This window comes from Microcebus murinus, chromosome 27 (assembly GCF_040939455.1).
Source record: "Microcebus murinus isolate Inina chromosome 27, M.murinus_Inina_mat1.0, whole genome shotgun sequence".
NCBI classification, from domain to species: domain Eukaryota; kingdom Metazoa; phylum Chordata; class Mammalia; order Primates; family Cheirogaleidae; genus Microcebus; species Microcebus murinus.
In genome coordinates this window covers 12,799,041-12,818,577 of record NC_134130.1, presented here as the reverse complement: position 1 = coordinate 12,818,577, position 19,537 = coordinate 12,799,041, and the positions used below count along the sequence as shown (strand labels likewise).

At 40.1% G+C, this 19,537-nt stretch overlaps 1 protein-coding gene across 22 annotated transcripts in view; it reads right to left on the bottom strand.

Moving 5' to 3' along the window:
* Positions 1–2,872: 2,872 nt before the first annotated feature.
* The window catches only part of CAMK2D (calcium/calmodulin dependent protein kinase II delta), a 258,154-nt gene continuing 241,489 nt past the window's right edge, over positions 2,873–19,537 (bottom strand). For 7 of the 22 annotated variants that reach the window (XM_012779784.3, XM_075998256.1, XM_012779788.3 and 4 more), the window contains 4 exons: positions 15,429–15,504; positions 10,157–10,251; positions 8,273–8,501; positions 3,301–4,982 (listed from right to left, as the gene is read on the bottom strand). In XM_012779784.3, coding sequence (XP_012635238.2) covers positions 4,979–4,982; positions 8,273–8,501; positions 10,157–10,251; positions 15,429–15,504 — 404 coding nt within the window. In that variant the 3' untranslated portion in view covers positions 3,301–4,978. Of the gene's footprint in view, positions 4,983–6,545; positions 6,641–8,272; positions 8,502–10,156; positions 10,252–15,428; positions 15,505–19,537 lie in introns of all 22 variants that reach the window. The other 15 variants (XM_012779780.3, XM_020284494.2, XM_012779782.3 and 12 more) reach the window with 3 other exon arrangements.

Sequence of the window (19,537 nt, the reverse complement as noted above, 5' to 3'; positions counted from 1 at the left end):
GTAGACAGAAAGGCCAAGATGGCTTCCTGTCTTGCAGTGAAGTAGGAAGCAAGGTCCTCACCCGAGTGAGGAAGGGTGAAGGAGTGTTAGAGGCAGGGAGAGTAAAGAAAGTCTGGAAAAGTTAGTAGAAGAGACAACTACTAGGGAAATACGATTCCCAGGCAGCTTCAAGGATGGCCTGAATATCTAACAAAACCTGTCAGCCCAGGTGCCTGCTTTCTTCAGCTCGGCTCTAGCAGGAAAGTGGCTGTCACCAAGGCTGTGGGGTTCCCAGCGGCTGGGAGGGTCTGAGGAGCAAGGCAGTTAAGCTCTGAGGCCTTGTGCAGAGCTGACTCAGAGTAAGCCCAGACCATTTTACGTGTGAGCAACTGAGGCAGGCCTTACGACAAATCACTATATCCTAAGGCAGTTTCTGAACATCGCTGTATTGATAGAAAATGACTGTAGAAAATGATTGGAATTTGTATAAATACTTCACAGTTTCTCCCGGCACTGCCTACATAACGTCCGCAATAAAAATTACCTCACAGCTCTTGGCCATTTGAGGCTCTGAGAATAGGACAACATAAACTCATTTTATGGTCAAATAGCAGCTGATCTGCCTTCAATCCATCAGATAGCACCCCAGAAAAGTTTTGCGTTTGCTTTTTGTGAACCTGAATTTTCTTGTTCAAATGAAGTTAAAAGAATTCCAGGTGTTTTAGCTGCAGAGGGCTAACAGGAAGGCAGCTGCCTCAGTAGTGTGGTTTTAGGGGGCCTGGAGCACCCCCTCCACACACCAAAATGCCCAAACCTGTTCACTGGGCCCTGCAGTGCCCAGAGAGGTGCCCCTGATTTTAAGAAAGAAGTGACAATGGCCAGTGTCCACAGAAGCCAGCAGCAAACTTAAAGGGGGGAGTGTTTGTGTGCGGCGGGGTTGGTGGCACCAGCTTTTGTGACTGTTGGCACAGCCAGCACAGGACCAGGGGAACAGAACCTTATACTTTTTCAAATTAATTAAGCCAGAAATCATGACTTTTGTAAGGAAATACCCAATTTTAAAATGTTGGTGCCATTTAAAGAAAGGTACAAACACTTTTTATCAATCAATCAGAAATGTTTGACTTCGATTATAAAACACTAAAAGCCTTTAAGATGCAAATCCTTCTTGGGTAAGGTTACTGCTCAATCTGCCATCAACTTTTCCACAGTATTTTAAGAGGGCCGGGCGCGGTGGCTCACATCTGTAATCCTAGCACTCTTGGAGGCCGAGGCAGGCAGATCACTCAAGGTCCGGAGTTCGAAACCAGCCTGAGCAAGAGGGATACCCCATCTCTACTAAAAATAGAAAGAAATTAATTGGCTAACTAAAAATATATAGAAAAAACTAGCCGGGCATGGTGGCACGTGCCTGTAGTCCCAACTACTCGGGAGGCTGAGGCAGGAGGATCGCTTGAGCCCAAGAGTTTGAGGTTGCTGTGAGCTAGGCTGATGCCACGGCACTCTAGCCCAGGCAACACAGTGAGACTCTGTCTCTAAATAAATAAATAAATAAATAAAATCACTCAAAAGTTGTGTCTTCCATGTTTACCCTTATCTTATACATAATTCCTTTATTCACATAGATTCAAACTTTCAGTTACTTAAGATTATTACTCTTTGAAAATTTTCCTAGAATATACTGATTTACTCCATTTTTCCTACCTTCAGCTAGATGACTACCTCACTCAGTATCTCCCTTCTTCCTGCTGAGACGTTTGAACATGATATATCCTTAGCAGTAATAGTAAACCTACCTTAAGAGAGCAGCCCATAGCAAAGTAGGAGTTATATAGCCCCGAGTAAGGAATAATAATTGTATTAATATCAGTGATTAGGACAGTCACAGCTGCTACTATTTAATATCTACCAAATATTATTCTAGGCAATCTGTACCCATTATCCCTAATTTTCCCAATATCCTCATTAAATGGGAAACTGAGGTTCAGAAGGAAGAAGCAACTTGCTCAGAGTGTGAAGACGATGGTGACAGAGCCCAGCATTAAATCCGGGACTATCTGGGCACACCCTGAGGTTCCCCTTTACGGTCAGGCCTCAGTTCAACAGCTATTTATGAACAGTATCTCCCCTCCTGGCCCTGCTTTGAGTCTAGGGCCACAACGGTGACTGTCCCGTTCCTGCCCATGGAAACGCTGTACTCCGGCAGAGCACAGACAAATAAAAGTGCATTTTCGAAACAACGTGGTTGGCAGGAGAGCTGAACACAAACCTCTGTGCAAGTTCCGAGAGAGAGAGAGAGAGAGAGAGAGAGAGAGAGAGAGAGAGAGAGAGAGAGAGAGAGAGAGAGAGAGCAAGCCCGGCCTGGGACAGTTCGATGCAGGGGCTGATACTCCAAACTGAATCTCAAGGAATGAGTAAGGATTAAGTAAAGAAATAGGGGAACACTACTCTAGGTAAGAAACACAAACAGCATCAATGGGCACGTGAGAAAGCGTGAAGCTTTTAGCAAACTGAAAGGAGCTGAGTGCCTCTGTGTGCTCAAGTTCAAGCTGGGCAGTAGCAGAGCGGGGGCGCCTGCCCGTGTGCTGGACACGACAGCACTCAAGTGTGACCCCATTGGGCCCGGGTTACAAAGGGACATCCTGGCTGCCACGTGAAGGTGATGGGAGGGCACACGTTCAGAAGCTTATTAGGACTCTTCCTTGTTAACTACTTTGATCATAGCAAAATTTTCCCCAGGAGAGACCACCGTTTTGCTTCTGGGGGACAATTAACTTGCCATTATCACCACGTGCAAACTGTCATGCGCTAAAGGAGACCTCAGTAGCCCAGGCTGCCCTCCAAGCTGGCCAGCACCGGGCACCTCTTCTTAAGAAATAAAGATGGACTCGTTGTCAGCAGAAATCACAAATTTATTAACTCTTAAATATATCAATCAGTCATTTACCATTATGGCAAGAAATATATACAGTGTCCCATGGTAAACTGCAGTGTTTCAAAATGACAGAAGATAATAACGGTGTAATTCAGTTGTGGTGGAGAGAACAAATCACAATGTCCTCACGTCTGAGTGCGGAAGACAAACTTGATCTACGGTAATACTTCAGCACCACATGCTAAATTAAAAGTGTAAAAAAAAAAACACTCTACGCCTAATTATTTTAAAATACATGTATGCCACGGATAGCCGCTTCACAAAAAGGTCAAAGAAATTAAAAAGGGAAAAATGAGGCCGTTACTTTTTCACAGATTTCATTGGCAGGTTAACATGGCTCAATACATTTACTGTATATATTTATTTTAAATATATATTGTTTTAAATTGTGTAATAATTATCAGAAAAGCTTCAATCCATCTATCATACATCCACCTAGCAATAATATCTAACGTGATTAGTAATCAACACAGAAAGGTGACATGAGAGAGAAGAGGGAGGGTTTTTTTTTTGTTGTTTTGTTTTTGTTTTTTGCTTCTGCTTTAAAAATAGGCTGCTTCTGAGGACAGTGAATTACTATCGTTAAAATAACACGGATGGAGAGCCCATGCGCTAGAAAGCATTTCAGGGAGGAGAAAAACCCTCACGGGAATTGAATCAACAAAGAAGAAATGAGGAGCACTAAGAGAATCCAGGACATTTCCCTTTTCTTTTTGTTTTAAACTGGAAAAGCCTAACTCCTTAGAGGAAGATAATGATACTCTGACTCAAGAGAGAAGCTGAAAAAGCACAAGTCACAAAGATCAAGTTCAAAACACTTATGAGAATGGAAAACATTCCTAAGCTTCTCTAACTTTAGAAAACTAGCCAGGGATGATGGGGGAGGGGGTGGGGGCTGCATTCCACAAGGAGGAATTCAGTGCATTTGCAAAATCCTTCTCTGCTAACGACTTAGTATTCTCCTGGCAACTGTCCCAATCAGAAAGACATTGCAGTTACAGGAGCAACTATCTGCTTTTACCCTAAGTTTAAACAATTTGAATACCTCCAACACAATTAGGACACCTAAGTCCAAACTAGAGCCTAAGCAGAATTAAAAACCTTTAAAATCTTGACAACATTTTTGTGGGCCCTGAAGATGGTCAAAAGTGCTAGTTTAGCAACTCCCAAAAGGCCTTGATTTCTATTTTAGCCTCATTTTGCAAATTTCACTTTCATTCTTTTCTCATATACTCCCAGCCAAAAAATGGGAAAGAATGGAACAAAAGAAAAATAGAAAAGGAATCAAACAAAAGCAACAAATAGGAAATAAATGAAATAAAGAAAAGAGAGCATAGATTTGAGAAAGAAAAAAAACTCAATGCAGGAAATTCACCAAAACAGTGTGAATATAAACTGAAGTGATCAAACTCATAAATGATGTGAATTTTTCCAGTTTACATAGTTTGACCAAAAACCACATGGCTTTAGATGATAGCAAACCACCTGATTCTTTCTTTTACATTCATAAGTGATTTTTGCCCACATATCAACCCACTTCAACTGTTAAACAGCAAAGCTTTCAATGAACAATCATCCATTTCAACCAGGATCACACCAGGAAACTGACGGTATATTTTTTTTTGCCTTTTTTTTAAAAAACAAACAAAAAAAAACCCCAAAAAACAAACAAACCAAAACAGATTAACAGCAAAGAGTTCTAAAAAATTTACATTTCTCTTACAAACTGTCATTCAGAAAACAATAGTTTTTAAGTCTGTTAAGTCTTGGCATAAACAGAGAAACTTGATGAATAGTTGTACTTGGAATATTGTGGAATTTTTTTGTCTGACCTCCCCCTATTGTTTGCCAACAGTGATTTAAGTTAGCATGGAACATCCCCGTAGTTGAAGTGTAAACAACGTATAGGAAGGAATATAAGATGATGTATCACATATGCATTACATGTAGGACCTTCACAACTTCATGCACTCAGAAACATGCATGAAGAAGAGGAGGGGACCGCCCAGGATAACCTTCCAGGTGCCTTGAGAACGGAGAATGCAGAAGTGGCACTGTTGATATTTAGCTGAAAGGAAAAAAGGGGAGGAAGAAATAAATTATATTGTTTTATAAACTACCAAATTGTTTTGCCATAGTTGTGACTAGGTTGCAATTTTATAACACAGCTAGCAAATAGATGGAAAACACCATGTGTAAGAGATTTTTGCTTGCAATCATTACAAGAAAAATTGCAAAATGTTAAACGAAGACAATATTAAAATAGGAAAGCAGCATTAATTATCTGGTTGTTCACACAAAGCTAAGCTAAAAATAAAGAGACAGGGACACAGGCTTCAATCACATTATTAAATCTAAATATACATCGTAAGCATTCATACTTGCTAGACAAATTAATAAATGAAAATTATCATTTGGTTGAACTGAAATAGACTCAAAGTTCAAACTCATCCTTAGCTTTTGTCATTATCCTTAGAGTCCTTGGGAAATTCAACCTAGAAGTCAATTTAACAAGGAATACAGCATCAAAAGTAGAGGAAATATGGTTATTCTTATTTAATTGAAGGTCTCCTATCTTTAAAGCAACAGCTAGAGGCAGTTTTTTTTTTTTTTCTTAAAAGCTCTGCTAAGTTTTAGTGCTTTGAATGGGGCAGATATTCACATAAGCACTGCACATATCTGGACGCTTCTAAACCAAGTGTAAGAAACAAATCATTAAAACAACACAGGCATGAAGTTAATTACAGTCAATTTTCAATTATCCTCTGGAATACCCACTTTGTGAATTTTAAATTTCAGCTTGACTTCCTCCTGTGGCCTGTGCTTGTGGCCAAGTACTATTATACTCAGTCATGCACAGCAAATTAATTTACATATTCACCTTAGCCAGAGGCTTGTAGGAATTGCAACCTCTTAAAAAACAGTAAGATACAAGAGAAACGTAAGTCCATGAGGTATGGATAATTGAGAGTTGTCCGAATCGACCCAAATATAATTTACTTTTGATGTGAGAACACCAAGATTCTAAAATGACACAATCCATATGTTAAAAAAAAGTTCTTCTGGCCAGGCGCGGTGGCTCAAGCCTGTAATCCTAGCACTCTGGGAGGCCGAGGCGGGCGGATTGCTCGAGGTCAGGAGTTCGAAACCAGCCTGAGCAAGAGCAAGACCCTGTCTCTACTATAAACAGAAAGAAATTAATTGGCCAACTAATATATATAGAAAAAATTAGCCGGGCATGGTGGCGCATGCCTGTAGTCCCAGCTACTCGGGAGGCTGAGGCAGGAGGATTGCTTGAGCCCAGGAGTTTGAGGTTGCTGTGAGCTAGGCTGATACCATGGCACTCACTCTAGCCTGGGCAACAAGCGAGACTCTGTCTCAAAACAAAACAAAACAAAAAAAAGTTCTTCTTTCAAAGTTCCACCTTTAAAATAAGGGCTATGCTACAGAACGGGGCTGAATGGCAGACTCAAGAATTCATGCAAAATTCCGATGCGTTTTCAAAGACTTTGTATGTTTCTCATTGACTAGAATGCAAGAGGAAAGATCCTCCAACGTCAGAAAACCAGCCATGCAGCGTTGCAGTTGTCAGCTCCGGTCACAGAGAGTCACCGGGCAGGATGTTACTTACAAGACCATATGGGAATGGTTTTCAGGCCTTAGATGTTTTGCCACAAAGAGGTGCCTCCTGAGAAGTTTTCTTTCCCATTTGGAATACAGGGTGGCCTATTAAGAGAAGCCCCATTTAAGCCACCTGGCATAAAATGAAGTTGTCTTAAGTAGGCTCTAGCCCATCCATGCTTCAGGGGACTGCAGAGAAACCTCACCCTCTGCTGCTACAGTCTGACTCTAATCTCTTCTCTAGTCCCTGGCAATTTGTGCCTGACTTCTTTGGGATACAAAACAAACACACACACAAAAACCAGTGTCTTCATTATTTTCATACTCCTTTTGTGTCTTTCTCTTAATTACATAGCTATTGTTTTTGGAATGAATTCCAATCTATTTTTTGTTTGTCTGTTTTGGTTTGTCTTGTGTTCTTACTGACCTACTTTTTCCAGAGGCGACAGTGCCACATAATTATTAGGGCTATAGGGGCGGCCTTTGAAAACCACCGCGGTATGTTATCAAACTAAGAAATTAACATGGATCCTCCGGAGTGAGGTGAATGGCTGTTTGTATGAACTTGAGTCCTCATTCCACAGCCAGATGTTGACAGGGATCCTGGGGAGAGAGCGTGGGAGGAGATCTGCAGTGGGCCACACTTCACTAACTCAGTCTAAACCTCCCTCTCAGTTTCTTCTCACCCCACTTGACTGATGCAACCAATTTGCCACTATTTCCCTTTACTGTAGTTGGAGCCAGCCTCCCTCACCCAGAATGTTCCATCACGTTAAACCAACATCCTGATACCGTACTTGTCTTCATGGTTCTCCTTTGGCTTGGACCATCTTCTCTGTGTTTTTTCTTCTATCTTTCTATGTCTCCAAATTCTACTCGTTATTTAAGACTTTGCCTAAAAATTCTATTTTATGCATACTTCCAAACTCTTATAAACATTGCACTCTACTCTGAGGTCGATTATAAATTTTATTACATAGTTTTATTTTTCCTTTGGAATCAATAATTAGCTGCTTTCTAAACTAGAATATATATTCCTTGGAAGTACTGTCTTTTTCCTCACATTGAATCTTTTCTTTTTTCTTTTTTCTTTCTTTTTCTTTTTTCGAGTAATTATTCCTTCACTACCAATCGTATTGAATCTTGTGCAGGTTAAGCACTAGGACATGGGCAGTAAATATCTGTCTAATACTGAGTGTGAGAGCAAGCACAGCATCTCAGGTAGAGTGGGGAGGTGAGAAAGACACTGTAATACATGATGTTTGCTTTTAAATGCTGTCTTTGATAAATTTTTCCTAATATCTATGGAAAACCTATGAAATGAAGTTCCTGATGATATGTTGGCCATCGTAGAAACGCCTCCCTGTGCTTTCTTCCTGCATCCCTTTCCTCTGCCAATTGTGAAAATGAAGTAACACATATTTTGTCTGATTACATGACTCCCCTGAATTTAAACCTGCGAGGAGGAATCACCTTGATAAGGCAGGGTCTGGTTCTAAAGCTCTCTCAAACTAAAACCATCGTCTACTGCTCCGAGGCAGGTTTCAACCCACCCACGGCTGGTCTGGTTGATCTTCCCAGAGATTTGCAGACTTTTCCCACAAAGGCATTTATTTCCATCAATGTAACCGGCCGTTGGCATTACGAAACATACGCCATGCTACTGACAGTGGGACAAGTAGAAGGAGCTGACCATGGGCATGTTAGCAAAGAAGCTGACAGCCTGGGCATATTTACTTGATGGGTACGGTTGGTGACCCCGAGCGATGAAAGTGAACGTTCTGCCACTTCCCGTCCCGGCGGTGCCACACGCGGGTCTCCTCGGACTGCATGGTCTTGGGCATCCCGCCGCCGTCCATGTACTGCGTGAGCCGGATGTACGCTATGCAGGCGGCGTCCTCGCCCACCAGGTGCACGTGGGGGTTCAGGATGATAGTGTGGATCGGTTTATTGCTTTTGGACAAAGCTGAAAGAGGACACGGAAAGCAAAATTTAGTTTCTGTGTCAACTGAAACCAGGAATAACCTCCACTGGGCCCAATGAATGGAATGCCATCCGTTCACTCATTAAGTGAATAATTAATCAATCGACTAACTATTTGCACTCATCGAATGCTGTAAGAGAAAAAGCAAAGGGAGAGACGGTCTTTATTTTCTTTGATTCCCTTTACGGGCAATTGGTATGCTACTCTAGAAATTTTGATTGACAGGGGGAGGGGCAAGCTGGAGAGATGTATTTATTTATAATAGGAAGTAGGTAGAAACAGAAGCTGTAAGATGAACAGAGGTGGGACAAGCCTGGGCCAGGGGCACCGAGTGGCTCTGGTCTTCAAAGAGGGGGGCGGTTGGCAGGAGACCTTGCGTTGGTGGCTGTAGTTTGCTAGTTGGTGAAGTCCATGGGGCAAGCGAATTATATCAAGTATCAAGCACAGAGATCACTGTCTCAAAAAAAAGGCTGGTGGCAGCATGAATTGGTTTCTGCCTCTCATCCTGCGACTGTTCCACGTATAGCAGAGACCATTCCATGACAGTTCGGTTGTGATCATCTGGTAAAAACTTCAAATTTGGTGTAGGGCACAGAGCCTGGTTCTGGCCCTCAGCTCTTTCCTTGGACTGAGCAGCCCTCACGAGGCTCCAGCCTCTGGTGTCTGGGCAGTAGCGACCCATTCTCATCATTCAACACCGAGAGGTAAGTGTTTTATTAGAGATGGGATGGTGTTGGCTGAGAGTGAGTTGGAGGAAACATGAAATGCTCTCTTGAAGCTTTGTTAAAGTGAATTTATTAAATACTTCCTTTTGATTATTTGTTTGTAAGTGCCTAGTGCATATAAGAAAGAGTAATTCATTCGATACATCTTAACTCCATGCCAAGCCAGACATTCTGAACAATGCTTATAATTACTGAAAGTGAGCTTGGTGATCCTAATCATTAGCACAATTTCTCCTTAATTCAACAAGATCTCTCTGCAAAAACAGTGAATTCACTTTATGCAACATGGACACAACATAACGTGTAATGTTATTAGATGTAAGGAAAAGGAACAGGCTAAAGGGAATTCCTGGTTTATGCTTTTCTCATGCCCTGAAAGATTTCTGCAGGAGGGACTCTTTTGTCACCTTCTCTGAAATGTGACTGTTTCCTCTGAGATCACTAACATTCTTGCAATTTGATTTGAAATATTTATCTGATTACTCATATTCACTTACATTTGACTTTGTAAACAACCACCAAATACACCCAAAAGCACTCTTCTATGTTGACTATTCCGGCATGCTGTGGTTCCTTTTATTTTTTCAGATATAAATAGTTTTAGGAAAACGTGAAATAATGTTTTTTGGTAACTCATTTTATAGTTTATATTATACATTCACTGGGACATATGTGGGGTGTATTCAATCAACATTACTTTTTCTACTGGGTCAGGTATTTTTAAAAACACACTAACATTTTTAAGCCTATCATTTTTTTTTTCAATTTTAAATACAAAAAATCGTATGGTATAAAACGCTGGACAGAGGTAAAAATTCTCATTATAGAAGAGAGCCAAAGACTCTGAAAGTTGGGGGAAAATTCAAAGAGAAGTTGGAAAAGGCATGTTATTAACATTAAGAATAAATGTACCATTTTCAAAGTAGAATCGGTGAAAGTCCATCCCTTCCACTAAATTACCCAAAGCTTCAGGTTCAAAAGCAGTAAGGCCTGGGTCACAGATTTTTCTGTAGGAAGAAGAGAAATGAAAATAACCAATAAATAAATGCTTTAATATATTTTGTTGTTTCTTGTGTAAACATTTTTATTTATCAGTCAATGAAGGAAAAGAGCCTCTAAAAAAACCATTAAACCAAAAAACATGAAATCAAAAAAACCATTAAACCAAAAAACATGAAATTTCTATCTTAGACCTTGGCAAGGTGGGCTGAGGAGTAGACTCTAAAAAGGCATTTTGCAGAGAACACTGATAGGACAAACTAATTTAACCAGTTCAAGCAGATGATAATCTATAATATTTTAGGAATCCCCTTTTTAAAATTTCTACTTTTTTATTTCCAAAGTGAACTCTCCAGTTTTCCCCAGTTTTTCTAACTCTTGATGGAGGTTTATTACTTTTTAAAAATGTTCTCCAAGTCCTACAATCCAAGTCTAAGACACTCTCCAAATCTGCTAAAACCATTTTTGGTTCTGAAATGAAATGTTTTTGGAATAATTTTTGATGTGCCACACCTTCTATGTGCACGTCAAACATCTCTATTCTAATTAAGCTGAAGAAAGGTATCACATCCTATACTTTCTGCCAATGGCCACAATCATTAAGCTGGCTTTAATTTTAAAATAAAATGAACAGAAGGTTCGACTGCGCATACAAATTTTCTTCTTAATCCTAAAAGATTCCACAAAGGAGTGCACAATTTCAAAAATTCGGAGAAATCCAGTGGGCTTTTTTTGGAGAAATTTATTCAGTAAAGAATTGTTAAACACCTACGCTGCAGCAGATATTCTTCAAGACAAGCGATTATAGCACAATCATTAATACTAGAATAGAAGGAAATGCATAGTGCTTGAAAAATTAGATTACTGATAGGTAGGAGACAGGAAAGATTTAAGAGGGAAGGAAAATTTGAGCTGAGCTGGTAAGAATGAGTCAGAGTTTCCCAGAGGTGTGGCAGGCGTTGGTTGGGCAGGAGGAGGGTGGCAAGTTGACGGTTTAACTATACACACCTGGGAAAGTGTGGAGTATGCTTGTACAGTGTGGTTAGGTGTGCCACACGGTGAGCACTGGGTCACTGGGCTAGGTGTTAAGACCCTGGAAATGAGGAAGTATTTCCTTTGGCCTGTCATGATTAGGTTAGGCTTCTCAGAGAAGGTGACAAAATCTGGATTTGAAGAACTAGTGGGAGGTCAGAGGTAGATAAAAGGAATATAACATCAAAGGATTGTGGACTGTATATTAATTTGCCTCAAGAGATGACACAGTAAATGGGGCCACATCTAATTTCATATGGAAATTCCACATTTGAGAGGCAAAATTTCCTACCTGTTCAACAGAAATACAAATCTCAAGAGTCTGACTCACTGTGGTTCTTCAAAGTACAGTACAGTTCATAGAATGTGCAATTGGTGTTTTTTAAAGAATACTTTTAAAGTAGAAATCGCAGCGGTCGTCTTTTGTGGTAAAGAAAGGCTTGAAGGCGGGATACAGGTCGGGATTATCAACTTCCCCTCGGACTGGCTGCTGGGCAGATATTTTTAAGCTTAAAGTCAAATATATATAATCTCTTTCTAAGGAGCACAATAGGAAGAACAGTGTTCCTATGGCAACAGGAATTTATTCTGCCAGGGGCTATTATTTCCTCTATAAACATGTTTTTTTGGTTGTCAATATCTGGAAACCAAAATTTCTTATTAGCTTACATCAGCACCAACGTCGTTTGAGAATTACTGTGCTATAATGGATTTTATTACCCAGCTATAAAAAGAGTCAATATATTTTAAAGTCTGTTCATCTATTCTTTCTTTCACTATCTTTCCTTCCTTCCTTCCTATCTAGCCATCTGGCTATCTCTCTCCTCTAACACGCTTCGGATTAAGATTCACAAAGCTGCCACTTGGCCTCTGGGTGTGTGTGTTCTGAACACGTGTTCTAAGAACTGGCTGACAGAGCCACACCAGGACCTCCTACCATCCAAAAAACTCCCAGATGGAAGTCCTGGTGGATTATCTTTGGACCTGAAAGTACAAAATCAGGCCAGATTATAGGCCTCCAATAGCAAAAAAATTAGGGAACTGATGTGATCCTAAGGTCTTTCATCATTAAAAATATCCTACTTTAAACTGTGTGAGAATATGAGAAAGACGCCATTTTGCCTGCCTACAATTGCTCCCTGTCCCTGAACCAAAATCAACAATAAAACACAACTTTTTACCATTCCACTGGGGAATTCTATTACAAAAGATATTTTAGAAAGAATATTCTTATTCTTTGGAGAATCATATGACTAACGAAATTATAATAGCAAAAAGAATAAAAAAGAACAGCTTGTATGACACAGAGTTATAAGCAATTGTTTCATAGGAAACTGCTTTCTCTGACAACAAAGAGTGTTCTTTTAAACTCCATTTTTTATGATTTCTTTTGTTCCAAGTATACTTTATTAGGTCAGGTTAAAGAATTGATACATAACTGGGCACAGTGGCTCATGCCTGTGATCTTAGCACTCTGGGAGGCCGAGGCAGGGGGATTGCTTGAGCTCAGGAGTTCGAGACCAGCCTGAGCAAGAATGAGAGGCCATTTCTACTGAAAATAGAAAAATTAGCCAGGAGTCGTGGTGGGTGCCTGTACTCCCAGCTACTGGGGAGGCTGAGGCAGGAGGATCCCTTGAGCCCAGGAGCTTGAGGTTGCAGTGAGCTATGATTATGCCACTGCACTGTAGCCCAGGGGACAGAGTGAGACTCTGTCTCAAAAAAAAAAAAAAAAAAAATTAGCTTCTGGATTTAGTTTAATTCTAGCTATTCTCTTCCATATTTTATATTTGGACATTTATTTATAACTAATGATAAAAGTAATATCTGATCATAAAAAATTTGGAAAGAATAAGATGTACGAAAACATTCATACATAATTTTACCTCTTAGAGGCAACCTCTTTATTTTTTAAATCAATTTAGTATATTTCATTCCACGTTTAATGCTTTTTTCTTATGTAGTTGGCATAATTACGTACATAATCTTTTATATTGTGCGTAATTTTCAGCAAAAACATCATACATTGTAGAAATTCTACATAACCACTGTACTAAAGGCATCAAAGACCCCTTAATGATTACCATAAATTTGGACATATGTTTCCAATTTTTGACTATTATAAACATTGCTTCAGCATATATCTTTGTTCACAAATTTTTGTTCATGTTTTAGATTGAAAATTCATGGCCACATTAAATTCTTATTTTTATTCAGGTTTTCTTATCTGCATTCAGGTTTTTTTTATTTTTTATTTTTTTGAGACAGAGTCTCACTCTGTGGCCCGAGCTAGAGTGCCATGGCATCAGCCTAGCTCACAGCAACCTCAAACTCCTGGGCTCAAGCAATCCTTCTGCCTCAGCCTACCAAGTAGCTGGGACTACAGGCATGTGCCACCATGCCTGGCTAATTTTTTCTGTATATTTTTAGTTGGCCAATTAATTTCTTTCTATTTTTTAGTAGAGATGAGGTCTCACTCTTGCTCAGGCTGGTTTTGAACTCTTGACCTTGAGCAATCTGCCCACCTCGGCCTCCCAGAGTGCTAGGATTACAGACGTGAGCCACTGCGCCCAGCCTTTATTCAGGTTTTTAATCAAGAAATCTAAGGCTGCCAATCAGAGTTTCTAATTACCATGAAATGACCAGGTTAACAACTTTGAGTTCATATAATATGAGGTCATATAATGTGATCTTTTAAAAGCTTTGCTTAACCTACACATTCGAAGTTAGCAGAGTTTATAGCCCAGCTGGCCTTACAGATAAAAAAATGCCCTTACATTCAAATTTGCATAAACTTAATCAGTAAACATTACCATGCTTCTATTAGTTTAATTGTCATTTATATTTCCTCTTCTGCTAATAGTCAGTTCATGTCCTTTACTTGTTTTTCTACTGTTCAATCTTATCTACTCAATATAAAAAATTAACTTTGGATACATGTCTTATAAATATTTTTCTAAGCTTGTCTCAGTTTTATTTTTGGATTTTAAATTAAAGCAGTATACAGGTTTTATCTACTTAGGTAGAAAAATCATTTTGTTTTATTCATTTATGATTACTTCTTTTGCTTTTAAACACAGAAAGATCAACTGGGTGTGGTGTCTCACACTTGTAATTCTAGTACATTGGGAGGCTGAGGCAAGAGAGTTTGAGACTGATCTGAGCAACACAGTGTGACCCACATCTCCGCAAATAATAGAATAATTAGCCAGGTGTGCTTGTAGTCCCAGCTACTTGGGAGGCTGAGGCAGGAGGATCACTTGAACTCAGGAGTCTGAGGTTACAGTGAGCTGTGATGATGCCACTGCACTCTAGCCTGGACAACACAGTGACAGTTTGTCGCAAAAAAATAAAAATAAAATAAAAAATAATAAAATAAACTTAAAAATATCTTTATAACCAGAGATCAGATTCAATCTCTTTTTGGATTTAACTCTTTCACTTAAGTGGAACTCATTTAATTGTGAAAGAAAAGACTTAGATGGATTTTTTACCCCCAAACAGCTAACTTATCGACCCATATATTTTATGCAATAAGATATCATGTCCTTTTTAAACTGAATGCTTTATTTTTACTTGAGCAAAAGAATTTCCTTTATATTTCCTATGATCCAGTCATGTATAAACTTTAAATTAAGCACGAGAAGCACTTCTTCAAATAAAATTTTCCTTAAGTGACAAACACACAAAATAGATGCAGATAAAGTTGAGCTGTGTTGGTTGAAGGAAGAAGGAATTGTCTGATGTCGTCTCATCTCTTTCTGTATCCCAGCACCCTTGCAGAACCGTGAAGGAAAACATTCCTTAAAGCAAAGGCACATTTTATGTGCTTTCCTGCTTTTTGTGTTTTTGTTCACATGGATTGCTCTTCCTGGAATGCCCTCCTCTCATCTAGATTTTGCTGGCCTTCCACCTCTGCACACCTACAAAGAAATCTCCAATCCTTGGATCCAAAGTCAGGTCTTCTCTCTCTGAAATCTTAAATATATTCGTTTCTTTCCTGAAGATTAGTCATTTATACCTTGAAATAAAACTATTGTTGACATGTCAAAGCTGGGGTTAAATATACACGAATTCAGGTACAATTAAGAATGCATTCATATAGAAAATAACAGCTGCCTTATGCATGAAAGCAAAATAAATGTCCCCTACTCACGTGTAAGCTTCAAAGTCCCCATTGTTGATAGCTTCAATCAGTTGTTCAGTGACTTTGATAATCTCCTGCTTTCGTGCTAAAGGCAAAGATACAGAGTTGGGTGAGAACAAAAGACAAAGGCCATATAAGATATTATTCTACTAACACTGCCATTTCCCTTAAACAGGGTATTAATATTTAAGACATGTTCCTTACAGAAGCAAGTGTCATGTTACTTTTTCGACAGTCTTGCTGCTCAAAGTGCATAGACCAGAAGCACCCGCCTCTCTGGGAGCTGTTATGATAGATACATGGATTCTCAAGTCTCACTCTTGTCCTACAGATTCAGAACATGCATTTTAACATGACTGCCAAGTGACTCCTGCGTACTGTCACATTTGGGAAGCACTGCCACTTTCTATTTGTTAGAAAACAACAGGCATCTGAAAGGTCAGGGCTATGTTTTTAAAATTAGTTTTTACTACTTTAACTTGATTGAATTTTTAAAATATTTCTTTTCATCATTAACAAATGGAATTAAAAATGATAATCGCAAGAAATATTGCTCTAGCCATATATGTTTATGCTCAGAGTAAAGATCATATCTTGCGTTGAGACACTCAACTTTATATGATTATTTGCATCTTCTTAGCATTCAGCTCAACCAACCCTACAAAATGGGAAGCCGACGCTGTGATTGGCCGTCGTATTTAGATGTATGGCCTTTAGTAAACTCTGTCAATCGGAGAGGTGACATATGAATTCATAGTGTAGATGCAGACAGGTAATCAGAAGGAACAGCTGTCAAATGCAACACCAATCACAATTTGTTTCTATTCCTAGCCCACAACTGCTAAAAATAGAAATAGTTTGGCTCAAATGTCTTCTACTCAGCACATTTGTTTCTAATTACATCTGCCCCAAGTGTTCTTTCTCTTTTTGGAATGCCTGCAGGGTCTGTGTCATTCATTTGGCGATTATGCATATGCTATACCTTGACACCTTCTCTGGTTAACTCACTTTATTACTTGTCTTAAATTATTCTTAAATTTTGTATACTGGTGTATGTGTGTACGTCTTCCTCGTTAACTTACAACTTCCCGGAGAGCACAGAACATGTTGGTTTTTTTGTATCCCTTAAAAAGTTTTGCTCGGCGGGGAATGGCTTACGCCTGTAATCCTAGCACTCTGGAAGGCTGAGGTGGGAGGATCACTCAAGGTCAGGAGTTTGAAACCAGCCTGAGCAAGAGTGAGACCCCTGTCTTTAATATAAATAGAGAGAAATTAATTGGCCAACTAAAAAATATATACATAAACAATTAGCAGGGCATGGTGGCGCATGCCTGTCGTCCCAGCTACTCGGGAGGCTGAGGCAGGAGGATCGCTTGAGCCCAGGAGTCTGAGGTTGCTATGAGCTAGGCTGATGCCACGGCACTCTAGCTGGGGCAACAAGGGTGAGACTCTGTCTCAAAAAAAAAAAAAAAGTTTTGCTCAATGTCTTTTATAACTGCGGTCCCCAACCCTCCCCTGACCCCGCTGCACATTAGGCTCCGGTCACTGGCATCACCACCCGGGCCCGCCCCACGTCAGATCAGCGCGGGCATCAGACCCTCACAGGAGTGTGAACCCCACTGCCAACTGCACGCAAGGGACCCAGGTTGCATTCCCCATGAGAATCCAACAGCTGACCAGGGTCGTGGACAAACTGTTTTCCACGAAGCCAGTCTCTGGTGTCAAAGAGGTTGGGGACTGCTGTTTTATAAAACACGTCATTAGCCAGGAGTGGTGGCTCACGCCTGTAATCCTAACACTCAGGGAGGGCCAGGCAGGAGGATCACTTGAGCTCAGGAGTTTGAGACCAGCCTGAGTAAGGGTGAGAGGCCGTCTCTACTAAAAATAGAAAACTTAGCCCTGCGTGGTGGTGTGAGGAGGGAGGATCACTTGAACCCAGGAGTTCAAGGTTGCAGTCAGGTATGATGAGGCCGCTGCACGATAGCCAGGTGACAGAACAAGATCCTGTCTCAAAACAAATAAACAAAAAACTCAAAAGTTTGTAGATTTGATCAATTGAAACTAGTAATACTTTCTTAATTTCAGAACATTGTTCTCTTCCTTATGAAATCACTGCATGAAATATTTAAAAAATTAAATTTTGCTGGATTTTGTTTTAAGAATATTGTCCCTTAAAAGAAAGAGACTGTAGGATCGCAAAAAGTTACTTCCAATCTATCATAATGGGGCAGTGAGGTGGCTGTTCATCATGGAAAAAGCTGACCCTGGATTTTGTTCTTTATTGATTAAAGGATATGCCAGTTTGCATATTTTATGAATCTGATCTTCATTAAGCAGATTTTAACCACAAATGTAAATGCTTACATTCACTTTCAAACTCCAAGTTATTCAAGTTATGATATTCTTTATTTAAAAATAAATGTTCTCCAAACCTATTTTTACTTTATTGAGACTATATGAGACTATCTCATAACAAATACAAATAATAGACTATCTTATAAAATGGGATTAAATTTGCCCATAAAATGGTTTCGAACAATGTCAAGATCTGTAATATAACAAAATCACCCTATGGGTTAGAATTCATATTTAGTTACATAATTACCTTTCATGTATGTAAAAATAACATGACATGGGATTTCCTAGCTTCTACACACATCTAAAACATTTCTTGCCTTCGTTCATTTGATTGATAAATACCAATGATCCATGTGACATCAAAACATGCTGACAGAAGTGGTGGCAGGGAGTAATTATGTAACAGGGATATTGCCGGTGACACATTTTAGCTTAATTTAGTTAGGCAATAGGTGATTCATCTGTCTGTGGTCTCAACAGTGTGAACATTTGGCAAACGCTCATGACAGCTGACCCGAGTCTGGAATACAAAGGACGTTGGTGAGGAACTCAGAAAATGAGATTAAGAAAATGTGGCTACCAACACTTGCCCTCATACGAAATCTTCATTGAACGCTAACAGATGTTTTAGTATGATATAGGGCTGATAGGGAAAACTACAGTTTAGAAAACATTGTCAATTTTTACAAACTAACAAAAAGAAGGAAAAAACCCTACATAAGATTAGTGCCATTTGTGGAGCTTCACTAGGCTAAGACTTCGGTCATAGAGTGTGAAAAGTTCAGCATCGCTTCCTGAAGTTTCTGAACAGTTTGTATTCCCTCGTAAGCATAATATGGAAGTAGAAACATCATGTGTATCACTATATGGCCATCTCTTACTCTCTGAACCGCTATGGAAACATACATTAGCTCTGTGGTCCCCAACCCCAGGGCCACGGACTGGTACCGGTTTGTGGCCTGTTGGGAAGTGGGTGGCACAGCGGGAGGTGAGCGGAGAGCCAGTGAGCGAAGCTTCGTCTGTATTTACAGCCGCTCCTCATGACTCTCATCACAGCAAAAGCCCTGTCTCCCATCAGACCCGTGGTGGCATTAGATTCTCATAGGAGCGCAAACCCTACTATAAACTGCGCATGCCAGGATCTAGGTTGTGGCTGCTTGTGAGAATCTAATGCCTGACGATCCGAGGTGGAGCAGTGCTGGGGAGCGGCTGCAAATACAGACCATCAATCATTAGCAGAGAGGTCTGACTGCACAGTAAATGTAATGCACCTGAATCGTCCCCAAACCATCCCTCGCCCTCTAGTCAGTGGAAAAATTGGTCAGTTTCATGGTCAGTTTCTTCCATGAAACTAGTCCCTGGTGCCAAAAAAGGTTGGGGACCACTGCATTATCTCATCAATATTTTGCATGCCACATCTGCCTTAAGTTTTGTCCTGCATAATCAAAGCAGCACAAATTGCCTTCTCTTTTAGCTCTTGTGCTTAGAAACAGTGGAGCCTTAGCTGGCAGGACAGCAAATGGGTATTAGCCAGGATGCTTGTGTGCTGCATCATCAGGAAGGCAACGTGACTCCCAGGGCTTGGGAGGGGCCCAGAACGCAGGAATCTTTAGAGCGCTTATTTCCCCGGGGCAAAGGTGCTTGAGTGAGTCACAGGTGGCACATGACAGCTGACTCTTTAAAGGAAAGCAGAAGGCTGGAAATGAATCATTTGTATATAGTAGTCAGCTTGCGGTTGGAACTGTTGCCACAAGCCCAGC